The following is a 25,537-nucleotide window of genomic DNA, read 5'->3' on the forward strand; positions in this document are numbered from 1 at the left end:
AAGCATCAGTAAGTAATCATTTGCATTAGTACAATGCTCTTCATTTCCAAAATGTTCTCCCGTTAGCTAACTCATTTGGTAGGCAGGTGGTATTAAGACCATTTTAAAGATGCAGAAATGCAGGCACAGAGAGTTGAAGTGGCAAGCCCCAGGCCACATAGCAGGCCAGTGGCCTAGCTGAGAAACTAGACTCCAGAGCTCCTGATTCCCAGTCCCGTGTTTCTTTCCAGCAGATCACACTGCCTCTCACAGCTTGGAGAGGAGACTCCTTGTACTCCTCACTAATAATAATAATAATAATAATGGCATTGTTAAGCGCTTACTATGTTCAAAGCACTGTTCTAAGCCTTGGACTGTTCTAAGCACTACAGGATCATCCTTCGGGAAAAGAAGCTTTGGCCTGCCCAACCCCTCAGATTGCCCCCCACTTCCTAAGACATGGCAACCAAAACCACACGTGGTATTTATTCCCAGATGTGGAGGTGTTGGGGATTCAACAGTGGCAAATAATGTCTCCTTTTCACTCCTCCTGCTGATGCAGTGTTTGGGAAACATTGTATTTTAATACTTGAATATTAGCATATGCAAGAACTTATGTGTTTTATACTCACCAAGGCACAAAACACACGCACACACTCCCCACCCCCCACCCACCCCCAAAAGCAGCCTCCTTTTCAGCAGCCAGCCCGGCTTCCTTGCATTCCTCAGATTGCCAGACTGGGAACTTCCCTTTCCCTCAACTCTGCTCACTCCATCAAGTAGTCCCGAGGGAAGGGCCAAGCCTGCATGGGACAAGTATGTATTTTCAAAATAATATTTTCACCAGGAATATCGAATTTTGACCCAAATCTGCAAGGACTAAACAAATCTCTGACTCCAAAGCAGCGTTTGGGAACTGTCCAGAGCAGAAAAATAGAATATTTGCTATTAGTACTGCCTCAGAGCACTCCAGGGAGCCCAGGATTCAGTGTTCAGGCCCCCAATCCCTCCAACCTTTCCCCACTGCCCTCCTGAGAGGCTCCATCACTTCGGTGATGTTTTGTGATCAGTCCATCAACAGCCGTTCTGCTGGATTGTAAGCCCCTTGAAGGCAGCGATCATGTCTCTTTGCTCAGTTGTATTCTCCTAGTGCTCAGTACAGGGTTCTGCCCAGAGTAAGTGCTCAAAAAATATAATTGACTGATTGATTCCAGGGTCACAGCCTCACACAGGAAAAAAATCGAACTTTCGGAACCTCCATAGGGTTCTGCCTGCCGATCCACATCAGGAGTCAAAGAAACCATGGCTGCAAGTGCCCCGTTATTAAGGTTCCCACCACTGAGAGCTCCGTCACTTTAACTGAGGACTATCAAGAAGCAGGTAGTAATATAGCTCTCTTTGCCCAGGTAAAAAATTCCTCTTTAGTTTTAAAAGTGTCAGACAACTAAAATATGAATTTTCCAAACACTGCAAATGTTATCCAAAGGTTAAAACAGTAGAACAGTATTAACATTTCTTGGAGCTGGCGTAATGAGTTGATGAGTTGACCTTTCATTGGCCAGCGTAGAACAGAAGAAATAAACCTCTTAGCATGGTTTTGACATAGAGTTGGCTAAGTAAGAATATCTAGCACTATCAAGGCACTGCTATTACACTTTCCGGAGCTTAATTCCCACTTTGGGGAAGCATCACAGCCTAGTGGTTAGAACACAGCCTGGGAGTTAGAGAGACCTGGGTTCTAAGCCCGGCTCTTCCACTTGTCTGCTGTGTGACCTTGGGCAACTCATTTCTCTCTGCCTCAGTTACCTCATCTGTAAAATGGGCATTAAGACTGTGAACCCCATGTGGGACAGGGACTGTGTCTGACCTAATTAGCTTGTATCTACTGCACCACTTAGAACAGTGCTTGACACATAGTAAGCGCTTAACAAATACCATCATCATCACTGACTTTCTCATGTGGTCCTTTAAAATGAAAAACATACCATTGTCTACAAATGGGATTCTCTCCAATCCCTTCCAGAAGTGGGGTTGTTTTTTTTTTGCCCTTGAGTTTCTAAATGAGAAAACGTCCTTCTCAGCCAAGTACTTGAGAAAATAGCTCAGCTCTAGTCCCCTTTTTTAAGTGACCATGGAGGAATGGAAAGATATTCCCCATTTGGCATTTTAAAAAGACGATTGACAAGAAGAAAGGTTAGCAGCATGGCCTACTGGATGGAGCACAGGCCTTGGGAGTCAGATGGTCCTGAGTTCTAATCCCAGCTCTACCACTTGTCTGCTGTGTGACCTGGGGAATGTCACTTCACTTCTCTGGGCCTCAGTTATCTCAGCTATAAAATGGGGATTAAGACTGTGAGCCCCATGCAGGACCAGGACATTGTCCAACCAGATTTGGTTGTGTTCACCCCAATCAATCAAATCAATCAATCGTATTTATTGAGCACTTACTGTGTGCAGAGCACTGTACTAAGCACTTGGGAAGTACAAGTTGGCAACATATAGAGACAGTCCCTACACAACAGTGGGCTCACAGTCTAAAAGGGGGAGACAGAGAACAAAACCAAACATACTAACAGAATAAAATAAATAGAATAGATATGTACAAGTAAAATAAATAAATAGAGTAATAAATATGTACAAACATATATACATATATACAGGTGCTGTGGGGAAGGGAAGGAGGTAAGATGGGGGGGATGGAGGGGGGAACCCCAGCGCTTAGTACAGTGCCTTGCACATAGTAAGCATTTAATACCATAATTATCTTATTTTTCCAGCTGGGAGGTGGAGAGTCAATTCTAGAAGATGGTCAGAAAGAGGCAGAGGAAAGAATGGATTTATGAAAGGTTCTAGAGGAGGAACTGGGCAGAGCTTGGGGACACTCATTGTGGGAGATGAATGAGAGAGAAGCCCATGTAAAACATGGAAGTTGCCATATCACTAGAGACTTCTCAATTTCTCCTCCATTCAGAGCCATAAAGAATGGTAGAGTCCCTCACCTGGTGACTTGGTGTGTGGAGTTTTCAAAATCAGGGATCATTAGTCAGGTGAATTGACTTCCTCAGTACTTGAAAAAAAGTAGTCATATTTCAACGACACCATCACCTCACCATTTTCAGAATAAGGCAAGAAAACTGACTGGCAGTTAGCAGCTTCTCCCTCCTCTCCATTGGTGAGAGGGTCCTGCTCAGTCTTTCTGGACAATCTTGTGCACTCACTACTGTGATTTGTTTGATCTCCATACCTCGTTCCTCACTGTACCTCGTTCTCGCCTGTCCCGCCATCGATCCCTGGCCCACTTCATCCCCCGGGCCTGGAATGCCCTCCCTCTGCCCACCTGCCAAGGTAGCTCTCTTCCTCCCTTCAAGGCCCTGCTGAGAGCTCACCTCCTCCAGGAGGCCTTCCCAGACTGAGCCCCTTCCTTCCTCTCCACCTCGTCCCCCTCTCCATCCCCCCATCTTACCTCCTTCCCTTCCCCACAGCACCTGTATATATGTATATATGTTTGTACATATTTATTACTCTATTTTACTTGTACATATCTATTCTATTTATTTTATTTTGTTAGTATGTTTGGTTTTGTTCTCTGTCTCCCCCTTTTAGACTGTGAGCCCACTGTTGGGTAGGGACTGTCTCTATATGTTGCCAATTTGTACTTCCCAAGCACTTAGTACAGTGCTCTGCACATAGTAAGCGCTCAATAAATACGATTGATGATGATGATGATGATCTGATCATGAATCTGCCCCTGGAATTCAAGTGAGATTCAGGAAAGTCGCTCAAAAACTCTGCCTTTAATTCATCGATCTTGTAAGTGAGTTTGACATTATCGCTCCCGGGGGATACTAGGCCAGGGTCATTGGCCACCCGAAGCAAGCTGAAATTGCCTGCTCTCTTCCGTTGTGTACAGCATCCTATTACACTGCCTATGCATGTAGCATTCCGTAATGATGCCATGCAGAAGCCCGTTAGCACCCCAAACCTAAAGCATTTCTTTAGAGGGGAGGACCTGACCACCCTCAGTCTTCCAGAGCCAGTGCTTCCTCTCGAAGGTCTTTGGACCCTTTCAAAAATGTTGATTTCACTTGCTCCCCCAACAATCCCTCCCCACCCCCAGGTTGCACAGTGCCAGGCTTCAGTCCCCTCTGCCACTGCACCCTGTGGCGACGACCTCACACACGACATTAGGCCCTACACTTTAACGAAGAGGCAAGGTAACTTGCAAATTTTCTCCTGCCCGGTCTGTTTGGTTCAAATAATTTCCATGTAGAATCATAACAGATCAAGCCCCACACCAGCCGTACAGCCAAACTATGAGCAGAAATCACCATCAGTTTCTTACCTTCATAAAGTTCAGTAAGATAATATAAATGAACATTAAATAGTAAGTCTGGAGCACCAAAAACATGCAAGATTCAACATATTTAGAGAAGCAGTGTGGCATGGTAGATTGAGCATAGGCTTAGGAGTCAAAAGGACTTGGATTCTAATCCTGGCTATACTACTTCTCTGCTCTGTAGCCTTGGCCAAGTCACTTCACTTCTCTATACCTCAGGTACCTCATCTATAAAATGGGGGTTAAGACTGTGAGTCCCATGTGGGACATGGACTATGTCCAACCTAAGTAGCTTGTATCTACCCCAGTGCTTAGTACAGTGTCTGGTACATAGTAAGCATTTAACAAATACCATTGAAAAAGACATATTTGGGATAGGCAGGAGATTCTGTTTGAAAAAAACAGCGTGACAAAAATAATGGGTTTTTTATCATCATCATCATCAATCGTATTTATTGAGCACTTACTATGTGCAGAGCACTGTACTAAGCGCTTGGGAAGTACAAATTGGCAATATATAGAGACAGTCCCTACCCAACAGTGGGCTCACAGTCTAAAAGGGGGAGACAGAGAACAAAACCAAACATACTAACAAAATAAAATAAATAGAATAGATATGTACAAGTACAATAAATAAATAAGTAGAGTAATAAATATGTACAAACATATATACATATACATACATGCACATATACATACATATACACATATATATATGTATATACATATATACAGTAGTACTTATTAAGCACTAAGGCACTGAAGTAAGCTCTGAGGTAGATACAAACTAATCATGGGTCTGTTATAAAGAGTAATGGAATGGAACCACTGAAAACAGAGTGAGTAGAAGAAACACTATCTTGGATGTTGAGGAAACTTCAGGATGTTGGAGAAGTTAGAGATTCATGGGCAGTTGGTCATGATAGTTTATTAAAGGGCAAAGTTGGTGTCACTAAAAGGTAAATCTCCACCATGAAGTTAGGTATCAAGGAGAGTAAAGAGTAAAGAAAAGTAACTTTTCTTATGAATGATAAGGTGCCAGTGTCGCTCCTGGGACCATTGGTCTGACCCTCTAATTGTGTTGCCTATGTGATTATAGGACCTGAAAAACAATTTCAGGTTCTGTAGCATACTTGGAATGTTAGGAAATAACTACAGTAGGTAGAAAGACATGCAGCCAAATGGGGTGCCATCTCTGAGAACAGTCGGTCGATCAATGCTATTGCTATTTTATTGCTATTTATTGCCTGAGCACTGTACTATGCACCTGGGAGAGAACAATATAGTAGAGTTGATAGAACTTGTTCTTTGCCCCCAAGGATCTTACCATCTAGATGGGGAGATGATATAAATAACAAAAATCCCCCCTAAAGGTAGCCGCCATCTCAGACAGAAGGAGAGTCTTCACATAATATTTGAGTATAGGAAGGACTGTTGGTCTCGCACCTGGTTCTTCGACCGTAGTCCCCACAATGGGTAAATCGTCAGTGTCCGTATTTTTACCTGACAAACAGCACTGAATAGTCAAAGCAAACTGATATCTGCTGACGTGGGAGCCTTTAGGGAAAGGATGCTGGTAACTAGGACCCGAATCAGGTAGGGTTTTCCAAAAGTGAGGTATTCATCTACTGGAATTGCCGTAATATAGCCGAAAATGCCGTAGAATAGCCCAAAATCATCACCACTGGGTTAGTGCCCAGAACTAGGTAACCTGATTGATTCTGCCCCAGCTCAAGCTCCAGGGATTCCAAGAGCGATAATATGTCTCTGTCGTGTTTGTTTTTCAAGATGATCTAATCTTCTGCTGCTAAATTTCCTTTCAGAAACCCTCAGAATAATGCAATTAGATCTGTCATCTTGGTCTCCAAAATGCCAGTTCTTCTGGTTAATATCTGAGCACAATGCTTTTTCCATGGTGATTAACTCTTCTAGCTTCCCTGTAATTTACATTTTAGAGCTCCTTGAACTCGTCCTTATTGTGAGGCTTTTCCGCTGAGGATTTGAAAAACATATTAGTCATGGCTCTGCCAGTACAAGGGTGTAAAGAGCTCATTTTTTGCCTCGGTGGGCTACTATAACCTCACCCTTGTGCCCCACTAGCCCTCTCCCCTGCCGCCCTCCCACCAGTGACCAGAAAGAGTAAGCACCTTCCCAAAAGAAGAATTTCTTTCCTTCAATCAATCGTATTTATTGAACGCTTACCATGTACAGAACATTGTACCAAATTCTTGGGAGAGTCCACTGTAAAATTAACAGAATCAAGCCCATGAAGTATATCTTCCTACAATGTTGGGAGTCACTAGTAAGTTTACCAGGAAATAGATTTCCTTAAAAAAACATAAAATGAATGTCAGTGTTCAATAGATAATCATATTTGAAGTGATGGTAAGTTTAGAGAAGCAGCGTGGCTCAGTGGAAAGAGCACAGGCTTTGGACTCAGAGGTCATGGGTTCAAATCCCGGCTCTGCCACTTGTAAGCTGTGTGACTTTGGGCATGTCACTTAACTTCTCAGCTGTGTGACCTTGGGCAAGTCACTTAACTTCTCTGTGCCTCAGTTACTTCATCTGTAAAATGGGGGTTAAGACTGTAAGCCCCACATGGGACAACCTGATCACCTTGTATTCTCCCCAGTGCTTAGAACAGTACTTTGCATATAGTAAGCGCTTAACAAATGCCATTATTATTATTATTCTCTGTGCCTTACTTACCTCATCTGTAAAATGGGGATTAAAACTGTGAGCCACCCGTGGGACAACCTGATCACCTTGTAACCTCCCCAGCGCTTAGAACAGTGTTTTGCACATAGTAAGCACTTAATAAATGCCATCCCAAGCACTTAGTACAGTGCTCTGCACACAGTAAGCGCTCAATAAATATGATTGATGATGATGATCATATTATTGTTATTGAATAAACTTGTATGCGTATGCACGTGCACACGCTATGCAGAAATTTCCTTCAAAACAGCTTGGAATTGGATTTTTTTTAACCAAGCTAACTTGTGGAATTTGTTACAAGTAGTCTGAGTATTTGGTTTGGGTGAGCAATTTTTACACAAAATTGTGTTTTCATGTCCAAATTGTTTTATTTCCTAGAATCTCTTGATCCTGAGGCATCTATTACTGTTTCAATGGGTATTGACTTCTGTGATTCCACTCAGACTGCCAGTTTTCAGTTATGGTAAGTCCAGTTGTTTTACATTTTAGAGGGCTGAATAATGGGTAGCAGATGAAAAAAAAATATCTGTGAATTATTTGAGCATTTATTTGGCTTTCTGAAAGATGAAAAACTCAAGGAAATAAACAGTACTTTCTCTTATGTAACCAGGACATCTCACCAACAGATATAGAATTTTATTTGTGATACGGGCAAATACAGAGAAGCAGCGTGGCTTAGTGGAAAGAGCACAGGCTTGGGAGTCAGAGGTTGTGAGTTCTAATCCTGGCTCTGCCACTTATCAGCTGTTTGACTTTGGGCAAGTCACTTCACTTCTGGGCCTCAGTTACCTCATCTGTAAAATGGGAAATAAGACTGTGAGCCCATGTGGGACAACCTGATGAACTTGTATCTACTCCAGCGCTTTGAACAGTGCTCGGCACATAGTAAGTGCTTAACAAATACCAGCATTATCATTACTGCAGAATTGGTCATTGGCAATTGACATTCTGAGGTAGGCCAATAGAGAAACAAAATCCCATTGTTCTTACTGTAACTTTTAATTGTTTTTGGAGAAACTGTGATGCTACTAAGAAAAATAGGAAAAAATAGAGTAGTAATCACAAGTTCTCCCACATTTGGGGGACAGAGAGAATGCATCCATTCCAAGGACTTTCCATCTTTTCTCATGCTGCATGTGGTATAGAATGCTTGGCTCAAGGTTCTGCCCAGTAAACACTGTTTGACTGATTATAGGTTGAGCTTTGGAATATAAGGAGATGAAAAATGATTACAGACTTTTTTATGGGACTTGTTAGGAGCTTACTGTGTGTCAAATACTGTTCTGAGCGATGGGATAGGTACAAGTTAATTAGGTCTGACACAGTCCCTGTCCCGCATGGTGCTCATAGACTTAAGTAGGGCGGAGAACATATATTGAATCCCCATTTTACAGTTGAGGAAACAGAGGCACAGAGAATTTAAATGACTTGTAGAAGAACAATAACATAGTTTTCCATATTCAGCAAATGCTTCTCCCCCTTCCCCAACCCGAAACAAGTCACACGACAAGCAGTTGGCAGAGCCGAGATCAGAACCCAGATCCTCCGACTGCCAGGCCCGTTTTCTTTGCCCCAGGCCTCGCTGCTTCTCTTTGTACATTTTTCTTTGATTTTGAAACTGCATTTCAACTAACCATGTTTATTAAGCTCCTCTTGTATGCACAGTACTGGAGTAAGAGCTTGAGAGAGTACACTAGAAGAGACGAGATGATCTCTACCAATAAGGAATTTAAAGTATAATGGGAAAGAAGCCACAAACTGATTTACAACGAGGAACAAGTAATATAGGCTGGAAATCATTATGTTCAAAAATGGGTCGAGAGGTTGTGAATGCATTACTGCTGAGGAGGTGGGAAGGATGGGGGAAAGCATCCTAGAGGATGTGGGATTTCAGAAGGCGTGTGAGGACGGGGAGTGCTGCCATCCATCCGGTGATTAGGAAAGGGGAGAGAGTTCCAAGCAGGAGAAAGAGTATTAGCCAGGGGTCAAAGGGTAGAGAACGAAGCCCCGTGAAATGGGAAGCGTAGAAGGAATAGCAGGTGCAAGCTGCAGTGTGGTCGAAGAGAGTGGGTAGGTAAGAGGGAAAGAGCTGATGGAGTGCCTTAAAGCCATGGTCAGGAGTTTTGGTTTGAGGCGTAGCATTTGAAAACCTAATCAGGTGATGTATGTTTCATTCATTCATTCATTCAGTCGTATTTATTGAGCACTTATTATTGTGTGCAGAGCACTGTACTAAGCATTTGGGAAGTATAAGTTGGCAACATATAGAGACAGTCCCTACCCAACAACGGGCTCACAGTCTAGAAGGGGGAAACAGACAACAAAACAAAGCATGTGGACAGGTGTCAAGTCATCAGAATAAACAGAAATAAAGCTATTTCTGTGGTGCAAGATTACTAGGTAATTTTTTGATGTTTCAGTATTTAATGTCCGTCTCCCCCTGCAGACTGTGAGCTCCTTGTGGGCAGGGATCATATCTACGATTAAGACTGTGAGCCCCCCGTGGGACAACCTGATCACCTTGTAACCTTCCCAGCGCTTAGAACAGTGCTTTGCACATAGTAAGCACTTAATAAATGCCATCATCATCATCATTACTGTATTGTACTTAGTCGTATTTACTGAGCACTTACTGTGTGCAGAGCACTGTACTAAGGGCTTGGAAGAGTACATTATAACAATCACATTACCTGCCCACAAAGGGCTTACAGTCTTGAGGGAGAGACAGACATTAATATAAATGCACGTAGTTACAGGCTCTGCACATAGAAAGCACCTAATAAGTACTATTGATTGATTTCAAGCTACAGCAGAAATTCTGTTTTTGTGGCATTTTCATCATTCTGCATGTTCATACGTTTAGACATCAATTCTTTGTTTATACAATAACTGGGTTTCCCATCGAAAGTCCATTGATATGCCATATTTTCCATGTCCCAAGGACCTAATGTAATTTTTAAGGCAGTGCTATTTCTAGTAGAACCTGTGCTGTCTGGTAGGTTATCACAAAGGTATATTGCTGCAACTCCACTGGTTTTAACATTTTGAGGTATAGTTTATTGTTTCCTTTGCTTATGGTAGGTATTTTTCTGCTCCCTTTATCTGACTGGAAGATATTAAGTTGTAGTCAATGCTGAGCTTTTTTCTTTTTTGCTACGGTAATACGACGTTTTGTGTCCTAAATGTAAGGAATTATGAGGAATGAAAATCTACATTCTTGAAAGCTTTTTTTTAATAACTACAGTGAGTAAATACTGTGAACCTTTTTTTTTTACTTACACCCTTTCAGTTTACTAACCACTCAGCTCCATGTTACACTATTCATTTCTGAGACTCTCTGCAGTGATGAATACAAGCAGTGTAGCATAACACATTGATTTTATGCAGATCATCACCTTTATGTTTTGGGAGGTCTGCTGTATTAGTGATATATAAAAACTGATTACTTTTTCCAACATTGCCTAGTAATTGTTTATTATTTTCCTATTAGACAAACAAGACAGATCAATATTACTGAACACCAGACTGTGAGTAACGTCACTGTAAATAGATATTCCTCCAGCGCCACTGGTGTATTCATTTTAATGATTTGGACAATGTGAGCCCAATGACAAAGCCCAAGTTAAGCACTAAGTTATACTAGAATTAAGAACAGCAGAATCTTCCTTTTATTATTAGCCCGTGGTAGCTTTTATTTCTTAACGTCACGGCTCTTTGTTTTGGGCAAGTTTGAGTTAACAATTTGAGTATTGAATTCCAAACCGAAGTGGCTGGATGTGTACATACGCAGGTAACACACCCATTCTTTCATGTGTACGTGTTTCTGAAAAAGAACCCTGTTAGGGAATTGGGACAACACACATTTCTGTGGCTAGAATATGATTGCAATGCCAGAAGAAATAGTTCTGCCCATGTGCCCAAAGCCATTGAATGTGCCAGATCCTAATAAAGCAAATTTTCCTTAATGTAGGGCTTGTCAGGAACATTACCCCTGCATTGTAAGAGAACTGCGTGTATTTGGAGGGGAGAGAAGGGGTCTCGCTGAATATGGAAAAATGTTTCACCGTTTTTGTAGTTTCCTAAAATGGTTTATATGAGAGATGAAAATATTTTTAGTATTTATGGATTCTAGCTTGTATAAATGTGTTTGCATATTTGAACAAAGCACTTCTTCCCCTAAACCATCTGCTTTGAAGGAGTACATGCATGTTCTCTGTCAGAAATTGTTTCAGGAACCAGTTCGGCACTAAAACACCTCTGATCGTAATTATTTTCTTTATGTGCTCCAAAAAGAGCACTTGGTCTTGCATCAAATGTAATTGATCCTGAAGCCGTGTAATCACAATTACTCGCTTTCTTAATTGGCCTGCCCAAAATCAGAAAATGGAAACCGATCGGCAGTGTTTTAAATCAATAGCTTCATAGTAGCGCCTGTGGGGATAGGGAGATAGTGGTAATGGGTAGATCAATTGATCTTAGGTGCCAATCACAGACTGTGTGTTTTGCATGGCAAACAGAACCTTTTTGCTTAGGGATGTGCTGTAGTAGTCTTAATGGTCAATAAAATTGAAGAAAAAGCCAGTTTGGGTGATCCCAAATTTAGTTTCTCTTTTTAAAATGTATGGCTGGACTAGAAAGGATTGTGTAAAAATGGAAATGTACATGATAAAAGGGAAAATACAGAAAACATTGTAAAGATGTTGGAAGCTTTGAAGGAAAAATCAGACAACTAAATTAAGAGAGGAAAAAAACATTTTATAAGCACCCATTGGCATTTATGTATCTCACAGAATGATTTGATATCGTCATTGCCACAGAGAAACTTTGGCCCTATTGTTTTAGGTTTAATCACCCACCCAATTAAATCTCTTTTCCAGGATGTTAGAGAGGGAGGCTGAATATATGTGTGTGTGTGTTTGTGTGTGTGTGTATGTGCATGCATATACGTCCACCAAGTACCCCTTAAAAGAACTGTAACTCAAAATGTGAATATCATTCCCCGATGGATCTCCCTACCTTAACGATCATACCATCCTTTCATCCACCTCTACACACCTTTATTTGTTATTTATTCACTTACGTCTAGTATGTATATATCTAGTTTCTTGTTTTTCATGTAATTTTATCCTTTTTTTTTTTTAACGGCAATTTGCTAAGCGCTTACTATTTGCCAGGCATGGCACATGTCCCATGTCGGGCTCACAGTCTTAATCCCCATTTTACAGGTAAGGTAACTGAGGCAGTGAGAAGTTAAGTGACGTGCCCAAGGACACACGGCAGAAAAGTGGTAGAGCTGGGATTAGAACCCAGACTCCTTGGCCTATCCACTGTATCGACTAGGCCTTGCTGCTTCCTTCCTACCTGTAATGTATTTTCATGTCTGTCTTCCCTTCTGCAGGCTCCTTAAGAGCAGGGTAATGTCTACTAATTCTACCTCCTCTCCCAACAACTTAGTAAAGTGTTCTACATATAGTAGGAGCTCATTAAATACTGTGATCTATTGATCTTTCACCCTTTTGATGATAAGCTTCTTGAGGCAGGGATTGTATCTTCTATTATTTTTTTATGTTCCCCAAGCAACTCTTAGCATATTCTGCACACAGGTACTCAGTAATAAATGCTATTGATACTGGTATTACTGAACATTAAACTTATAAGTTACCAGGAGCAGGGCACTGTAATAGCTAGTATGAGAGACTGGAGAAGACATGGTCTTTGTCTTGCATTCTCAAAATCGACCCGCACATACTCACAAAAGAACACCTAGACGTATTTATACGTTTTCACACATAGAAACACTGCAGTGCTAAATCAAAATATGCGCGCCTAGATGTAGTTACTGATTTTTGAAGGTGATGTTACTGAAGAACCTAATTGTGCATATAGGTGTGTGTTTGCCTAAGCCTGAAAGCCACAGGAGGGCAGGGATATACCAGTTTCAACTCAATTTAAACAGTTCCTAGGTACTGCATGCACATTTATTAATAAATGGAATCTTGTAAAAGTGGAGGAGGGTGAACCAGTTTCACACAGTAAGAGTGGGGTGCTGGGAGTGGGGAGTGCTAGGTATTATACGCCTTCAGGTAATAAAAACAGAGTATCTGCTGTTTTAGAGGTCTAAAAGAATGAGGTACCTAACTCACTTTTTCTTAAACTACCTTCAACTCTGGTAATAATAATAATTATTATTATTATAATTATGGTATTTGTTAAGCGCCTACTATGTGCCAAGCACTGTTCGAAGTGCTGAGGTAGATGCAAGGTAATCAGGTCATCCCGCGTGGGGCTCACAGTCTTAATCCCCATTTTTACAGATGAGGTACCTGAGGCACAGAGAAGTTAAGTGGCTTGCCCAGGGGTCACACAGCAGCCAGGTGGCGGAGCCTGGATTAGAACCCATGTCCTCTGACTCCCAAGCCCGGGCTCTTTCCACTTAGCCACACTGCTTCTAACGCACATCTTTTTCCGGGACACTTCTGTCACCGCCCCACTAAGCTTGATGATACCACACAACCGGGAGGGCTCCAGAAAGCATGAGGGGACGAGGTGAGGAGCAAAGACGAGAGTGGTAGGCCAGGGCAGCCAATTTGGAAGCTGATCAGAGCATGATCAGAGCAAGAGCTAAGAGGAAGAATCAGAAATGAACTCAAACTAGGTATCTACAGATCACATGCCTTTCACATATTTGATCTTTGAAAAGAAGTAGCGTGAACGTCTTCATGTGAACTCCACGTGAACTCCATGTGAACTTTTCTCCATGTGAAAAAATGACCCTTGCAGAATACCCTAATTCATACCTTGTTACGTAGCTTTTTTAGAAGACTAGGAGTCTAAAGTTGCTGCAGTTCATCTCTGAATACTAGAACTCTTCTTTCTCCTGATGTAAACGGTTGCAGAAAGTCCCTGTCTTCGCTAAATAACAGGTCCAGTCAACTGAGAGATTCTGTTCAATCTGAGCTCTAAACATACAGCTGTCAGAGTAATGCAGTAAGTCTAATTTAGCCTGCAATATAAAGCTGACTTCGCAGTTTAACAATAAACTAGATCAAAACTCCTTAAAAGAGATGGGGGCAAGAATATTCCCCTGCTCTTTTGTCAGTCGGCCTTTCTATTTCCCTGCCTCAACATTCATATTTTACATCATTCAGGACCAAGCGAAGTGACAGGACAATTAGTATGATTGTTCCGATAGGAATGCCGAAGATTGCGATTAGTTTCTCGGGCTCGCATCTTGACTAACGTCCCAGAGGAGACAGGTGAAGAATGCCCTACTCTCCCTAGGGCTTAAAGTCTCCTCCTGAAGTTCTGGACCTTTTTAAGAAAATCCTCTGATTGTAAGCTCCTGGAGACTGAGGATCATGTTTATTAAACACATTGTTCTCTCCTAATTATTATTAAAATAATAATTCCTTATTAGAAGCAGCGTGGCTTAGTCAATAGAGCATGGGCTTGGGACTCAGAGGTCATGGGTTCTCATCCCGGTTCCACCACTTGTCAGCTTTGTGAATTTGGGCAAGTCACTTCACTTCTCTGTGCCTCAGTTACTTCATCCATAAAATGGTGATTGACTGTGAGCCCCACATGGGACAACATGTTTACCTTGTATATACCCCAGTGCTTAGAACAATGCTTGGCATATAGTGTGCACTTAACAAATACCACCACCACCATCATCATCCTAAACAGTATTGTGTTACACCATGATAAAAACCATTTCACCTCTTACCTGACTGTCCCAGCCTATTCTGTAATTAGAAAAGTGGATTTGGAACAATAATGCCGGCTCTTGGCTGATAATCAGTGCCCTTGAATAACATAGGAGAGCCATCAAAACTTGAAATTATATTGCACTGATAGGTTATGTTGCTTGAATTAAAGCCAGCAAATGTATTTCAGCCCGTGGAGCATTATGGCTGTGGTATTGGTCAGCAAGTCTTGAGAATTGGAAGTTGGTGGTTCCATCCCCAAAGTCAGTCAGTCGATCCATGGAATTTATTGAGCACTTACTATGTCCAGAGCACTGTACTACAGGCTTGGGAGAGTACTATTCAAGAGTGGACTGACTCTTTCCCCGCCCTCAGTGAGTTTACAATCAATCAATCAATCAATCGTATTTATTGAGCGCTTACTGTGTGCAGAGCACTGTACTAAGCGCTTGGGAAGTACAAGTTGGCAACATATAGACACAGTCCCTACCCAGCAGTGGGCTCACAGTCTAAAAGGGGGAGACATAGAACAAAACCAAACATACTAACAAAATAAAATAGATAGAATAGATATGTACAAGTAAAATAAATAAATAAGTAGAGTAATAAATATGTACAAACATATACATATATACAGGTGCTGTGGGGAAGGGAAGGAGGGAAGATGGGGAGATAGAGAGGGGGACGAGGGGGAGAGGAAGGAAGGGGCTCAGTGTGGGAGGAGGTGAGCTCTCAGTAGGGCCTTGAAGGGAGGAAGAGAGCTAGCTTGGCGGATGGGCAGAGGGAGGGCATTCCAGGCCCGGGGGATGAAGTGGGCCGGGGGTCGATGGCGGGACAGGCGAGAGCGAGGTACGGTGAGGAGATTAGCAGCAGAGGAGCGGAGGGTGCGGGCTGGGCTGTAGAAGGAGAGAAGGGAGGTGAGGTAGGAGGGGGCGAGGTGATGGACAGCCTTGAAGCCCAGGGTGAGGAGTTTCTGCCTAGAAACTGTCTAGAGGACTAAAGCCCACACATTGTTTTGCGTGAAAGACTCATTAAGTTTAATTACCTCCCCACTCCTTCATATACCAGTTGCCAATATAGCCATTGGTAGAGCTATTGATCCCTCTCGGGATTGCACCTGGAGAGTTTCCAGTCTGTTGGTCTCGGCTATGGGATGGAGAGTCAAGCAGGGGCACACCCATTTCATTCCAGCTTGGGCAGTGGCTAGCGAGCGGAAGGCAATCTGCTGTAAGTCAAAACTCACCTGTGCTGGGCAGCAGCTGCATGGGAGAGAATCGAGGGCGGAGACTCGAGTTCATTGCGCGGAAGGAGGCAATGGTAAACCGCTTCCTTATTTTTACCAAGCAAACTCCACGGGTACACTACTAGAACGATTGCAGATGGAGGTGGGACCTTCTGGGAGAGATGTGTCCATAGAGTGGCTATGGGTCAGAGATGACTCGGTAGCATAAGATGAGACAAGAGCTATTGAGCTTACATGCATTCTTGAGGCAGAGAATTTTATGGGTTTATTTTCTGAGATGAGGTGTCATTGCTAAGCACAGGAAACTATTTGTAGTAATAAGATGTGGGTTTCTGCTTGGTATTTTCTCTTTTCAAATAGATTTTATTTTAAAAAAATGTTGTCAGTGCTGCCCTATTCCTCAGACTGTCGTGGGCAGGGATTGTCTCTATTGCTGAAATGTACTTTCCAAGCGCTTAGTACAGTGCTCTGCACAGAGTAAGTGCTCAGTAAATGCAATTGAATGAATGAATGAATTTAGATATCTAATGTTGTGCTCATCAAAAAGCAGTAACAAATGTCCCTGTTCAAGTTTAAGTACCACGGATGTTAATCAGTTGGTTTTATTTTAACTACTAATAATGGCGCCAAGATTTTTAAGAGGGACAGTTAAGGCAGTATTAAAAATCAATATTTAATGGTTAATGCCTCTGAAAATTGTGCATATCCTGTGTTTTAAAATATCAGTTTTGCCCAAATGTTAATCAGTAATTTAGTTGATTAGCATGCTTTGTAAATCACAGTCTAAGAATGGAAGACATTGGAAAGTCTGCATCTTAAAAACATGTAAAAAATATCCTTTTGTAGGCTGACAGGGTAGGTTCTGAGTTGTTTTTTAAGGACCAGTCCCATGTTTTGAAAACCTTTTCCCATTGGTAGAACAATGGCACATTCTGTTTGGTGATAGACATGGAAGAAAAATTTTGCAAGTCTGCTAAATGATCTATACCCTCCACCTGCATCTCCAACCCCATCACTTCATACTTTACCAAAATACTTGCCTCCTCCCTTCTCCCCTCTCTGACCACCGTTTTCAACCATTCGCTTTTTAGTAGCTTCTTCACAACTACTTCAAACATGTCCAACTGTCCCCTAGCCTAAAAAAATCCTCCCTTAACCCCTTGGCTCCCTCCAGTAATCACCCCATCTCCCTCCTTCCATCCCTCTCCAGACTCCAAGAGGGAGTTATCTACACCCACCGCTTTTTTTAATGGCATTTAAGTACTTTGCTATGTGTCATGCACTGTTCCATGCACTGGGGTAGGGACGAGTTTAATCAGGTTGGACAACAATCCCTATCCCTCATGGGGCTCACAGTCTAAGTAGGAGGGAAAACAAGTATTGAATCTCCATTCTACAGTGAGGAAACTGAGGCACAAAGAAGTGGCTTGCCCAAGGTCATATAGCAAAGCAATCGGCAGAGCAGGGATTCGAACCCAGGGCCTCGGATTCCCAGGCCCATGCTCTTTTCTCTAGGCCTTGCCGCTTCCTGTCCACTTCCTCTCCTCCAGTTCTCTCCTTGACCCTCTCCAACCTGACTTCCACCCCCTTTACTCCATGGAAACTACGTTCTCTAAAGTTACCAATGATGTTTTTGCCAAATTCGGTGGTCCCCATTCCCATCTTCCTCAAAGGCTCCGCTAGCTGCCTTCAACACTGTGGACTATCCCCTTTTCCTGGAGACATTGTCCAACCTCAGCTTACTGACACTGTCCTCCCCTGGTTCTCCCCACATCTCTTTGGCCACTTATTCTCGGTCTTTTTTGAATGATCCTCCTCAGCCTCCCATGCTTTAACTGTGAAAGTCCCTCAGGCCTCAGTTCTGGGTTCCCTTCAATTCTCCATCTACACCCACTCCCTTGGAAAAATCTTAAGATCCCGCAGCTTTCACTACCATATCTATGCAGTTGATTCCCAAATCTACCTCTCCAGCCCTGAGCTCTCTGCCTCTCCGCAGTCTTGTGTTTCCCCCTGCTCTCAAGACATCTGTACTTGGATGCTCTGCCAGTACCTCAATCTAGATCATCACTCTTCCCATCTTCAAAGCCTAATTAAAATCACATCTCCACGAGGCCTTCCCTGCCCAAGCCCTCACTTCCCTTAATCCCTCTCCTTTATGCATCACTTGGATCTGTAACCTTTAATGTCTGACTCCCCCTCTAGACTGTAAGCTCCTTGCGGGCAGGAAATTTGTCTACCAACTCTGTTGTAGTCTTCCAAGCACTTAGTATGGTGCTCTGCATACAGTATGTGTTCAATAAATACCGTTGATTGGTTGCTTATGTTATGTTTCCTCTACTAGAAAAAAATTCTCACTTTGTTGCCTGAATTGAGTGGTATTTGTTCTTGCAACTATTTGCTATGGTGATGGTGCCTTAATTTTATTTCAGTGCTCTGCACCAAGTAAGTGCTCAATAAATACGATTGATTGATTGATTCTTTGTAGAAATGTTTTCTATATTGCAAGATGGTCAAAATTACCGCTCTTGTTCAGGCAGTTTGTTTTAAAAGTTTTCTCTTTGCAAGCATCTCGAGCATCTCACTGTACTGCCTTTGGATGTATATTAAGTATGATGAGTTACAGATGTTAAAATTAAGATTTGACTTCTAAAGCCTTTGTCCTTTTTTTTTGGTCTTTTCCTTAGTACCAAGGATAATCACTTCAATGTGAATATTCAGCCCCCCGTTGGAGAGCTGTTTTTACCTGTTGCCATGTCCGAAAAGGATTTTAGGAAGGAGCAAGGTGAGAAAGCATTGCTATTTTCCTTATTCTTTTCTGGCTGAGGATGTGAGATTAAACTTTTATTTAGACAGGCAAGCTTGGGCTTTGGGACGTGTGTGTCCAATCTACTACTAACAATCCCTTTATAAAATAGACCCAGCAGCCTTTGCTATATACTTTCCAGTGGTACTTGAAAATTGATTAATACAGCTTTTTTTTTTAAAAAAAAAAAGCACCTCAAAATAAGTTGAGTTCATAATAATAAACCTTTTTGGTTCCGGGAGTTATGGTTGTCAACTTGATGCACTAATGCATTTTGTATTAGTGTTAATTGCAGGGACTTTAGACTCCCCCACCACCCCGCCACTCCAAAAAGTAATCTAAATTTGTAGTAATACAAAGTTATGTGTCAGTATTAGCTTTTATTACAAGACCATTTCTAATGTACAGCTAATGCTTTAAACATGCCGTCCTGCTATAATATGCAAATTCCTTCATTCCTTTTTGGAACAGCTCTAAACTAAAGAGATGCATAATTGTAGCCATTCGTCAGAGGTGACACAATTTTTAAGTGTTTTACAAAGAATCCTCCGTTTGAACCACTAGCTATATTGAGCACCATTTTGTGTTGAGCACTGTACCGAAAGTTTGGGGGACACACCAAAGATGCCCTCAAGAAATTTAGATTCGGATCAAAGGGCTAGGAGCTTGTCCTGGAGTTAACCCCACCGTGCTCCCTTAGGATAGGGCTTTTTAAATTTTTTTATGAAGAATAAGAAATACTTCTTACTAAATTTATGCACTTATAAAATTGAAATAGCTCCATCTTTGGGCATTGCTTCACCATTTTTTAAACTCATTAGACAAGTCATAAAGCTTTTTTAAAAAATTTTAAGCCTTTTTCAATTTATCGAAAGATCCTCTCTGAAAGAATTTATGGTTAATACCTGAGTGCCCACAATGTATTAAGCATTGCTCAGCAGAGCAAAAGCATACAAAGATATGGCCCTAGCCTAATGAAGGGTGTCAGTTAAACATTCAACCTCTGCCTGCTGTTTTTCTCGGAGGTTGATCACTGCTGTTAAAAAAAAAAAAAATTAGCCTGGTGATTTTTTATCTTTCTTAACAAGTTGAATTGTTTCTTATATTTGCTATTCTTACCCTTTGCCGGCAAAAGCCTGTTTCACTGCTTTTCACCTGCTCAGCAGACCAAGGTGAGTGACTGTATGAGGCTGTGGCACCTTTATTGTAAGCGTGTTCCTCTTTGAAAATCTAGAATGTGAGTAAAGCCAGGTCATTGCTCGCCTTCTCTCCCTCCCGAACCTTTTTTCATATTTATTATTTTGATCGAATTTCGTATGCACTGCTGTGACTGAGGTTTATTCCCCTGACTGGCCATACAGAACCACGAGTGCATGGAAGAAGTGCCGTTTGGAGAATAGCCGTGGCTCTCTGTGGAGTTGTTGCCAAAATTCCTTTTTCTTCTGCCATTTTACTTCTATGGTTGTTGATTATTTGTCTGAATAAATCTGGCAGCTGTTTGCTATGTTTAATAGAGCAGAAAGGCTACTCTGAATGAAGCTATTTGAAAATTTGTTTATATGAAGTATTTGTAAATCCATGAAGGTCTCCTGGCATTTCGATATCACTCTTTCTGTCTTCCCGAATTCACTCTTTGATTTGGGACTTGATGCTGGCAAATCCACCCCAGGTTTAAAGCCCTTTTCCCTAGAATCTTTTTAGTTGGAAATTTCAGCTGCTTCGGAGCATGCTAGGTGATGGAGGTCTCAATTCTCAGCTCTACTCGTGTATTCATTGGTACACAAGTCGAGAAACAGCTCAGCTTTGTTTTACAAAAAAATTCTCGATTGGCCTTCTAAATGAAAGACCAGAAGAAATTTCCTCAACACAAAGCTCTTTAGGGTAAGCTACACATGGTTAAAAGTAACTTCACAGATTATATGCTGCTTAAGTTAGTTTCCATCTAAATGAAACTAATTTAGATGTGTGTTCTGTAATTTCACAATATCTGAAGACCGAGGGGCGCATGCCATGGTTCATTTAATTTGGGGGCGAGCAGAAATTTGGAGTAAGAAATCATTTTCAAAATTTTGCCATGGAAAAAATGCCTATTTGAAACAAATGAAAATAATTATTTTCTGGTGAACTCTGTAACCGAAAACCTGTGCTTGAGCTCAATGCTGAGAGCCATTCCTTTTTTGCCACCTCCTTCAACGTGACCGTGCATGGCTTTTTCTTGGTTTTTCATACCGTGAGGGGTGTCTTGGTCGAATATGTGAGTTTGTGGCATTCTCTAGTAAAATCACCAACTGAAAGGCTCCTTCCGCACTGGGCCAGGCGCAACATGGGGCAACTTACCTTGTCCCCATCACGTCCCCTGGCCACAACCAGAAGGTTGGGAGAGGAGAAAAGCCCAGGGCAGTTTCAGAGTTAAAACCCTGGATGTGTTTGTTCTGCACACAGTGGATGCTCCAGTATTGTTTAGAGAGATTTCCCTCTTCCTTTAATCGGGGACTGGAAACACTATTTTAAATCTTAGAGACCTGGGCCATCCACTCAGTAATCTAGCCTCTCTGCATTTTATCTGTGTCAACTAAATCTAGCCTCTCTGCATTTTATCTGTGTCAACTAAACTGGCCTTGTTAAACGCTAAGAATTTTAAAATGTAAATTCCTCCTTATTACATGGACTGCATTTCTAAATCTTAACCCAGGCTCATCACCATCCACCGCACTGGTAAGGTTTGTGTGAATTCCAGGAAAGGCCGATCTGAAGCCAAAGAGCCCGCGTGTGGACGTAGTCAGTGTTTTTAAATTTTTGCCACTTAACACACCTTTATTATCTACCCCAGGTCAGAGTTTAATTCTCTTGTCGAGATGCTTTTTTAACCCATTTTCATAACTGAAACTTTATATGACACTTTGGCAAAAATCTCTTTCCAGGAATTCATAAAATGCTGGATATATTTTCATTGAGCAAATCTGTACGTTTAGAGGAGCCTAAGATATTTGCCTAATTTTATTATGATTTATGCTTCCATCTTTTGTGTTCCCAGCAAGCAAGATGCTAATTCTTTAAATGGTCAGACATTTGCTATTTTCTGGCCCTTAACTACCCCAAGCAATCATATTTGATGCCCCTTAATTAGAGCACCTTTTTTTCCTTTCCAGGTTCTTTTCCACCTCAGCAATCGAGACAATACATTTGCTTACCATGCTGCTCTCCTAAGTGTTCTTTTGCATGTAAATTAATCTTGATTCAGTTTACACTGTCATGCTGAGTGGTACAAATTGCCTATAACAATAAAACAGCATGAGTTAAAAATAAGGGTTTGGGGGGGGGGGCACAAGGCAGATTGAATGTGTGCCTTACTTGATAGGATGTTACTTTGCTTTATGCCAATACATTAGCCGACGATAATGAATCTTCTGTTCTGAAAAGCATGGTTTAGTTGATTTTTTTAATTTTACTTCAATGGAGCAGTACCTTGTCTCTTATGGAACAAGTTAGACAAACCATTAATGACAAGAGTGTTAAGGTTAAATATGAAGCAATGCATTCACTTCTCTGAGTGCTATCCATCTTTCCATTTACAGGAGCTTGACAAAAGTACTGGCTTTGTACAACATTTCCTTTAATTACATGCTGCGGGAAACAGGCTTTTAACATAAACATAGTTGCATTCATTTATTCAGCAGTTGCTCTTCAATAGAGCTTAATGGAGAAGGTTTAAACCCTAAATGAGTACACACATCTCCCGGCAGTGTTGTGTCAGCCACTGTGCTCGGCTTAAAAGCAGTTTCCAACTACTTGTGTAGTTTTTAAAGCTTTTGTCTAATGTTGAAGTTAAACAGTCCAAGACAGAATGTACCGTCCTTAGAGACCGGTAACAGTAAAGCTCCTTTGGGCTTGAAGCTGGATATGTCTATTCGTTGTTGGTTGCAAAAATCATATTGCAGGGGTGCCTTTTAAGAGCCTCATGTTGTTTGATTGGGGAGACTCCCCTCTCCCCCTCCCCGTGCCTTCTCTCTCGAATTTCAGGTTCGAGTTGTCACAAAAGACTATATAAAATAACAGCTGCGTAAAAACATCAAGCCTTGTCAACACATGAAATTTTAAAATGCGCTTGCAAATTTTTGTGCGTCTGTAGAATTTCAGAAAACGTCATGATTTCTGTAAAAGGCTAATCGCTAGGACAGATGCCCAACACTGGTTGCTTTGAGTTTACCTGAGGTCCCGCATTTGATTGTTTTTACTCACTTCTGAACGTGTTGTAGCATCTACCCTCTACGTTCAGAAGGGATGTAGTAGGGATCCTGAAAGGGATCTATCTATTAGGGATCCTGAGTGAACCCCATGTACATTTTCGGGTTCCGAAGGCAAGGTTACCGGATGCTGCTTTAGAAACAGAAAATTTTCCCTATGATTTTTGCATCCCACATTTCACGAGATTGTGTTCCTGTAGTGCCATGGGGCTGTTGCCAGATTGTACTTTCCAAGCGCTTCGTATGCAGTGCTCTGCACACAGTAAGCGCTCAGTAAATACGGCTGAATGAATAACTACTCAGACATCTTTACCGGATGCTGCTTTAGAAACAGAAAATTTTCCCTATGATTTTTGCATCCCAAATTTCACGAGATCGTGTTCTTGTAGTGCCATGGGGCTGTTGCCAAATTGTACACAGTAAGCGCTCAATAAATACGATTGAATGAATAACTACTCAGACATCGTCAGCTGCTACTTACGTGCATGTGTTTGTTTTTCAAAAGCCTTCTGGCTCCTAGGCACTGACTGGTAGCAGTGCTCTGACTAGTTGCCGAGGGCAGTTACTCATCAGGTAATGGCTGCCAGCAGTCTCAGAATCCACCATGGTATACCCTCTGTCGTTGATTCTTGGGAGGTATATTGGAATGAATAAAGGAAAGTTTTTGGAATCCCATATTAAAAAATGTGACCTTTTAATTTTTTTTCACCTTTTTTTCCCCCTTTGATTATTTTCAAACACAGGGGCCTGGTGGCAGAACTGCTTTTTATTGCTTGGGGAATTTCCATCCATACCCTGGGTAGTTATCAGCATTTTCACTGCAGTGGGGACACAACAGTTCGAAGAGACAGGAACAGAAACCCACTGATTTCATTTTTTCCATGATTAGAAGCAGCATGGCATAGTGGCTAGAGCACGGGCCCGGGAGTCAGAAGGTAATGGGTTCTATTTCCGGCTCCACCACTTGTCTGCTGTGTGACCTTGGGTGAGTTACTTCACTTCTCTGGGCCTCAGTTACCTCACCTGTAAAATGAGGATTGAGACTGTGAGCCTCATGTGGGACAAGGACTGTGTCCACTGTGATTTGCTTAGATCCACTCCAGGGCTTAGTACAGTGCTTGACACATAGTAAGCACTTAACAAATACCATAATAATAATAATTATTATTATTATTATAATCATTAATGTGTATTAGGGAAGCAACATGGCCTAATGGAAAGAGCACAGTCCTGGGAGCCAGAGGATCTGGTTTCTAATCCCATCTCCACCACCAGTCTGCTGTATGACCTTGGGCAAGTCACCTAACTTCTCTGTGTCTCAACTACCTCATCTGTGAAATGGGAATTAAGATGGTGAGCCCCACATGGGACATTGGCTGAGTCCAACCTGATTAGCTTGTATCTGCCCCAGCACTTAATACAGTGCCTGGCACATAGTAAGCACTTGACAAAGACCATTTAAAAAAAAAATGTATTCAAGTAATTAGAGTGTGGGACAAAGGTAACCTAGACCAGATTTTGATGTTGACTGGCTACTAGTAATAATAATAATTTAAAAAAATAATAATAGTGGTATTTGTTAGGTACTTACTGTGTACTAGGCACTGTACTAAGCGCTGGGGTAGATTGAACACAGTCCCTGTCCCACATGGGGCTCACATTAATTAATCCCCATTTTACAGGTGAGGTAACTGAGGCCCAGAGAAGTGGGGTGATTTGACTTACTGTGTACCAGGCACTGTACTAAGCGCTGGGGTAGATACAGCAAATCATATTGAACACAGTCCGTGTCCCACATGGGGTTCACATTAATTAATCCCCATTTTACAGGTGAGGTAACTGAGGCCCAGAGAAGTGGGGTGATTTGACCAAGGTCACACAGAAGTTGACAGAGTTGGGATTAGAACCCATGACCTTCTGACTCCCAGGATCATGCTCTATCCACTACGCCATGCTGCTTCTCCTTACTCTAGACAGTATGCTCATTGTGGGCAGGGACTGTGCTTAGTACAGTGCTCGCCACACCCTAAGTGCTCAGTACATACCATTTATTTGACTGGTGTATGCTTTGAGCTGAATGTGTGTACCCTTTGAAGATGGAGGAAATCAAAAGGATTTTGAAACCACTTTGTGAACATTTTTTGTTTAGAGAAAGAAAGTAAGGTGTGAAATGCTGAAAATAGCATTTGGTTGTTAATCCAAGCCAATCCTTGAAACTGATTGTGTCGCTGTTTTGGTGAGAATTGCAGTTTGTTGAATAAAGAATGCACCTGCTGAGGGACCAATATTTCCTATTGCAGGTTTGCTGACAGGAATGAATGAAACATCGGCTACGATCACTGCGGCCCCCCAGAATTCTGCAGCCCCCGTGATACTTCAGAAGGTGGTGAACATAGCCAATTTAGGCATCGTCCCCTCTGGCCAAGACAACGTACTCAGGTAAGCCTCCTACAACCTTTGGAGGCCTGTGGGAGAAATCAAGAGACATACACTCTTTAGTAAGAAGTA

The 25,537-nt window shown here is 41.9% G+C and overlaps 1 protein-coding gene across 2 annotated transcripts in view; it reads left to right on the forward strand.

Annotated features, from left to right (window-relative positions):
• AP3B1 (adaptor related protein complex 3 subunit beta 1) overlaps positions 1-25,537 on the forward strand; it is a 266,204-nt gene that overhangs the window by 226,424 nt on the left and 14,243 nt on the right. Inside the window, exons 24-27 of one of the 2 annotated variants that reach the window (XM_038765459.1) lie at positions 7,412-7,496; positions 18,667-18,764; positions 19,921-19,957; positions 25,330-25,468. In XM_038765459.1, the coding sequence (XP_038621387.1) occupies positions 7,412-7,496; positions 18,667-18,764; positions 19,921-19,957; positions 25,330-25,351 (242 nt within the window). In that variant the 3' untranslated portion in view covers positions 25,352-25,468. Of the gene's footprint in view, positions 1-7,411; positions 7,497-18,666; positions 18,765-19,920; positions 19,958-25,329; positions 25,469-25,537 lie in introns of those variants that run through there. The other variant, XM_038765458.1, reaches the window with a different exon arrangement.

The sequence above is a fragment of the Tachyglossus aculeatus genome, chromosome 23 (assembly GCF_015852505.1).
Source record: "Tachyglossus aculeatus isolate mTacAcu1 chromosome 23, mTacAcu1.pri, whole genome shotgun sequence".
Classification (NCBI taxonomy): Eukaryota; Metazoa; Chordata; class Mammalia; order Monotremata; family Tachyglossidae; genus Tachyglossus; species Tachyglossus aculeatus.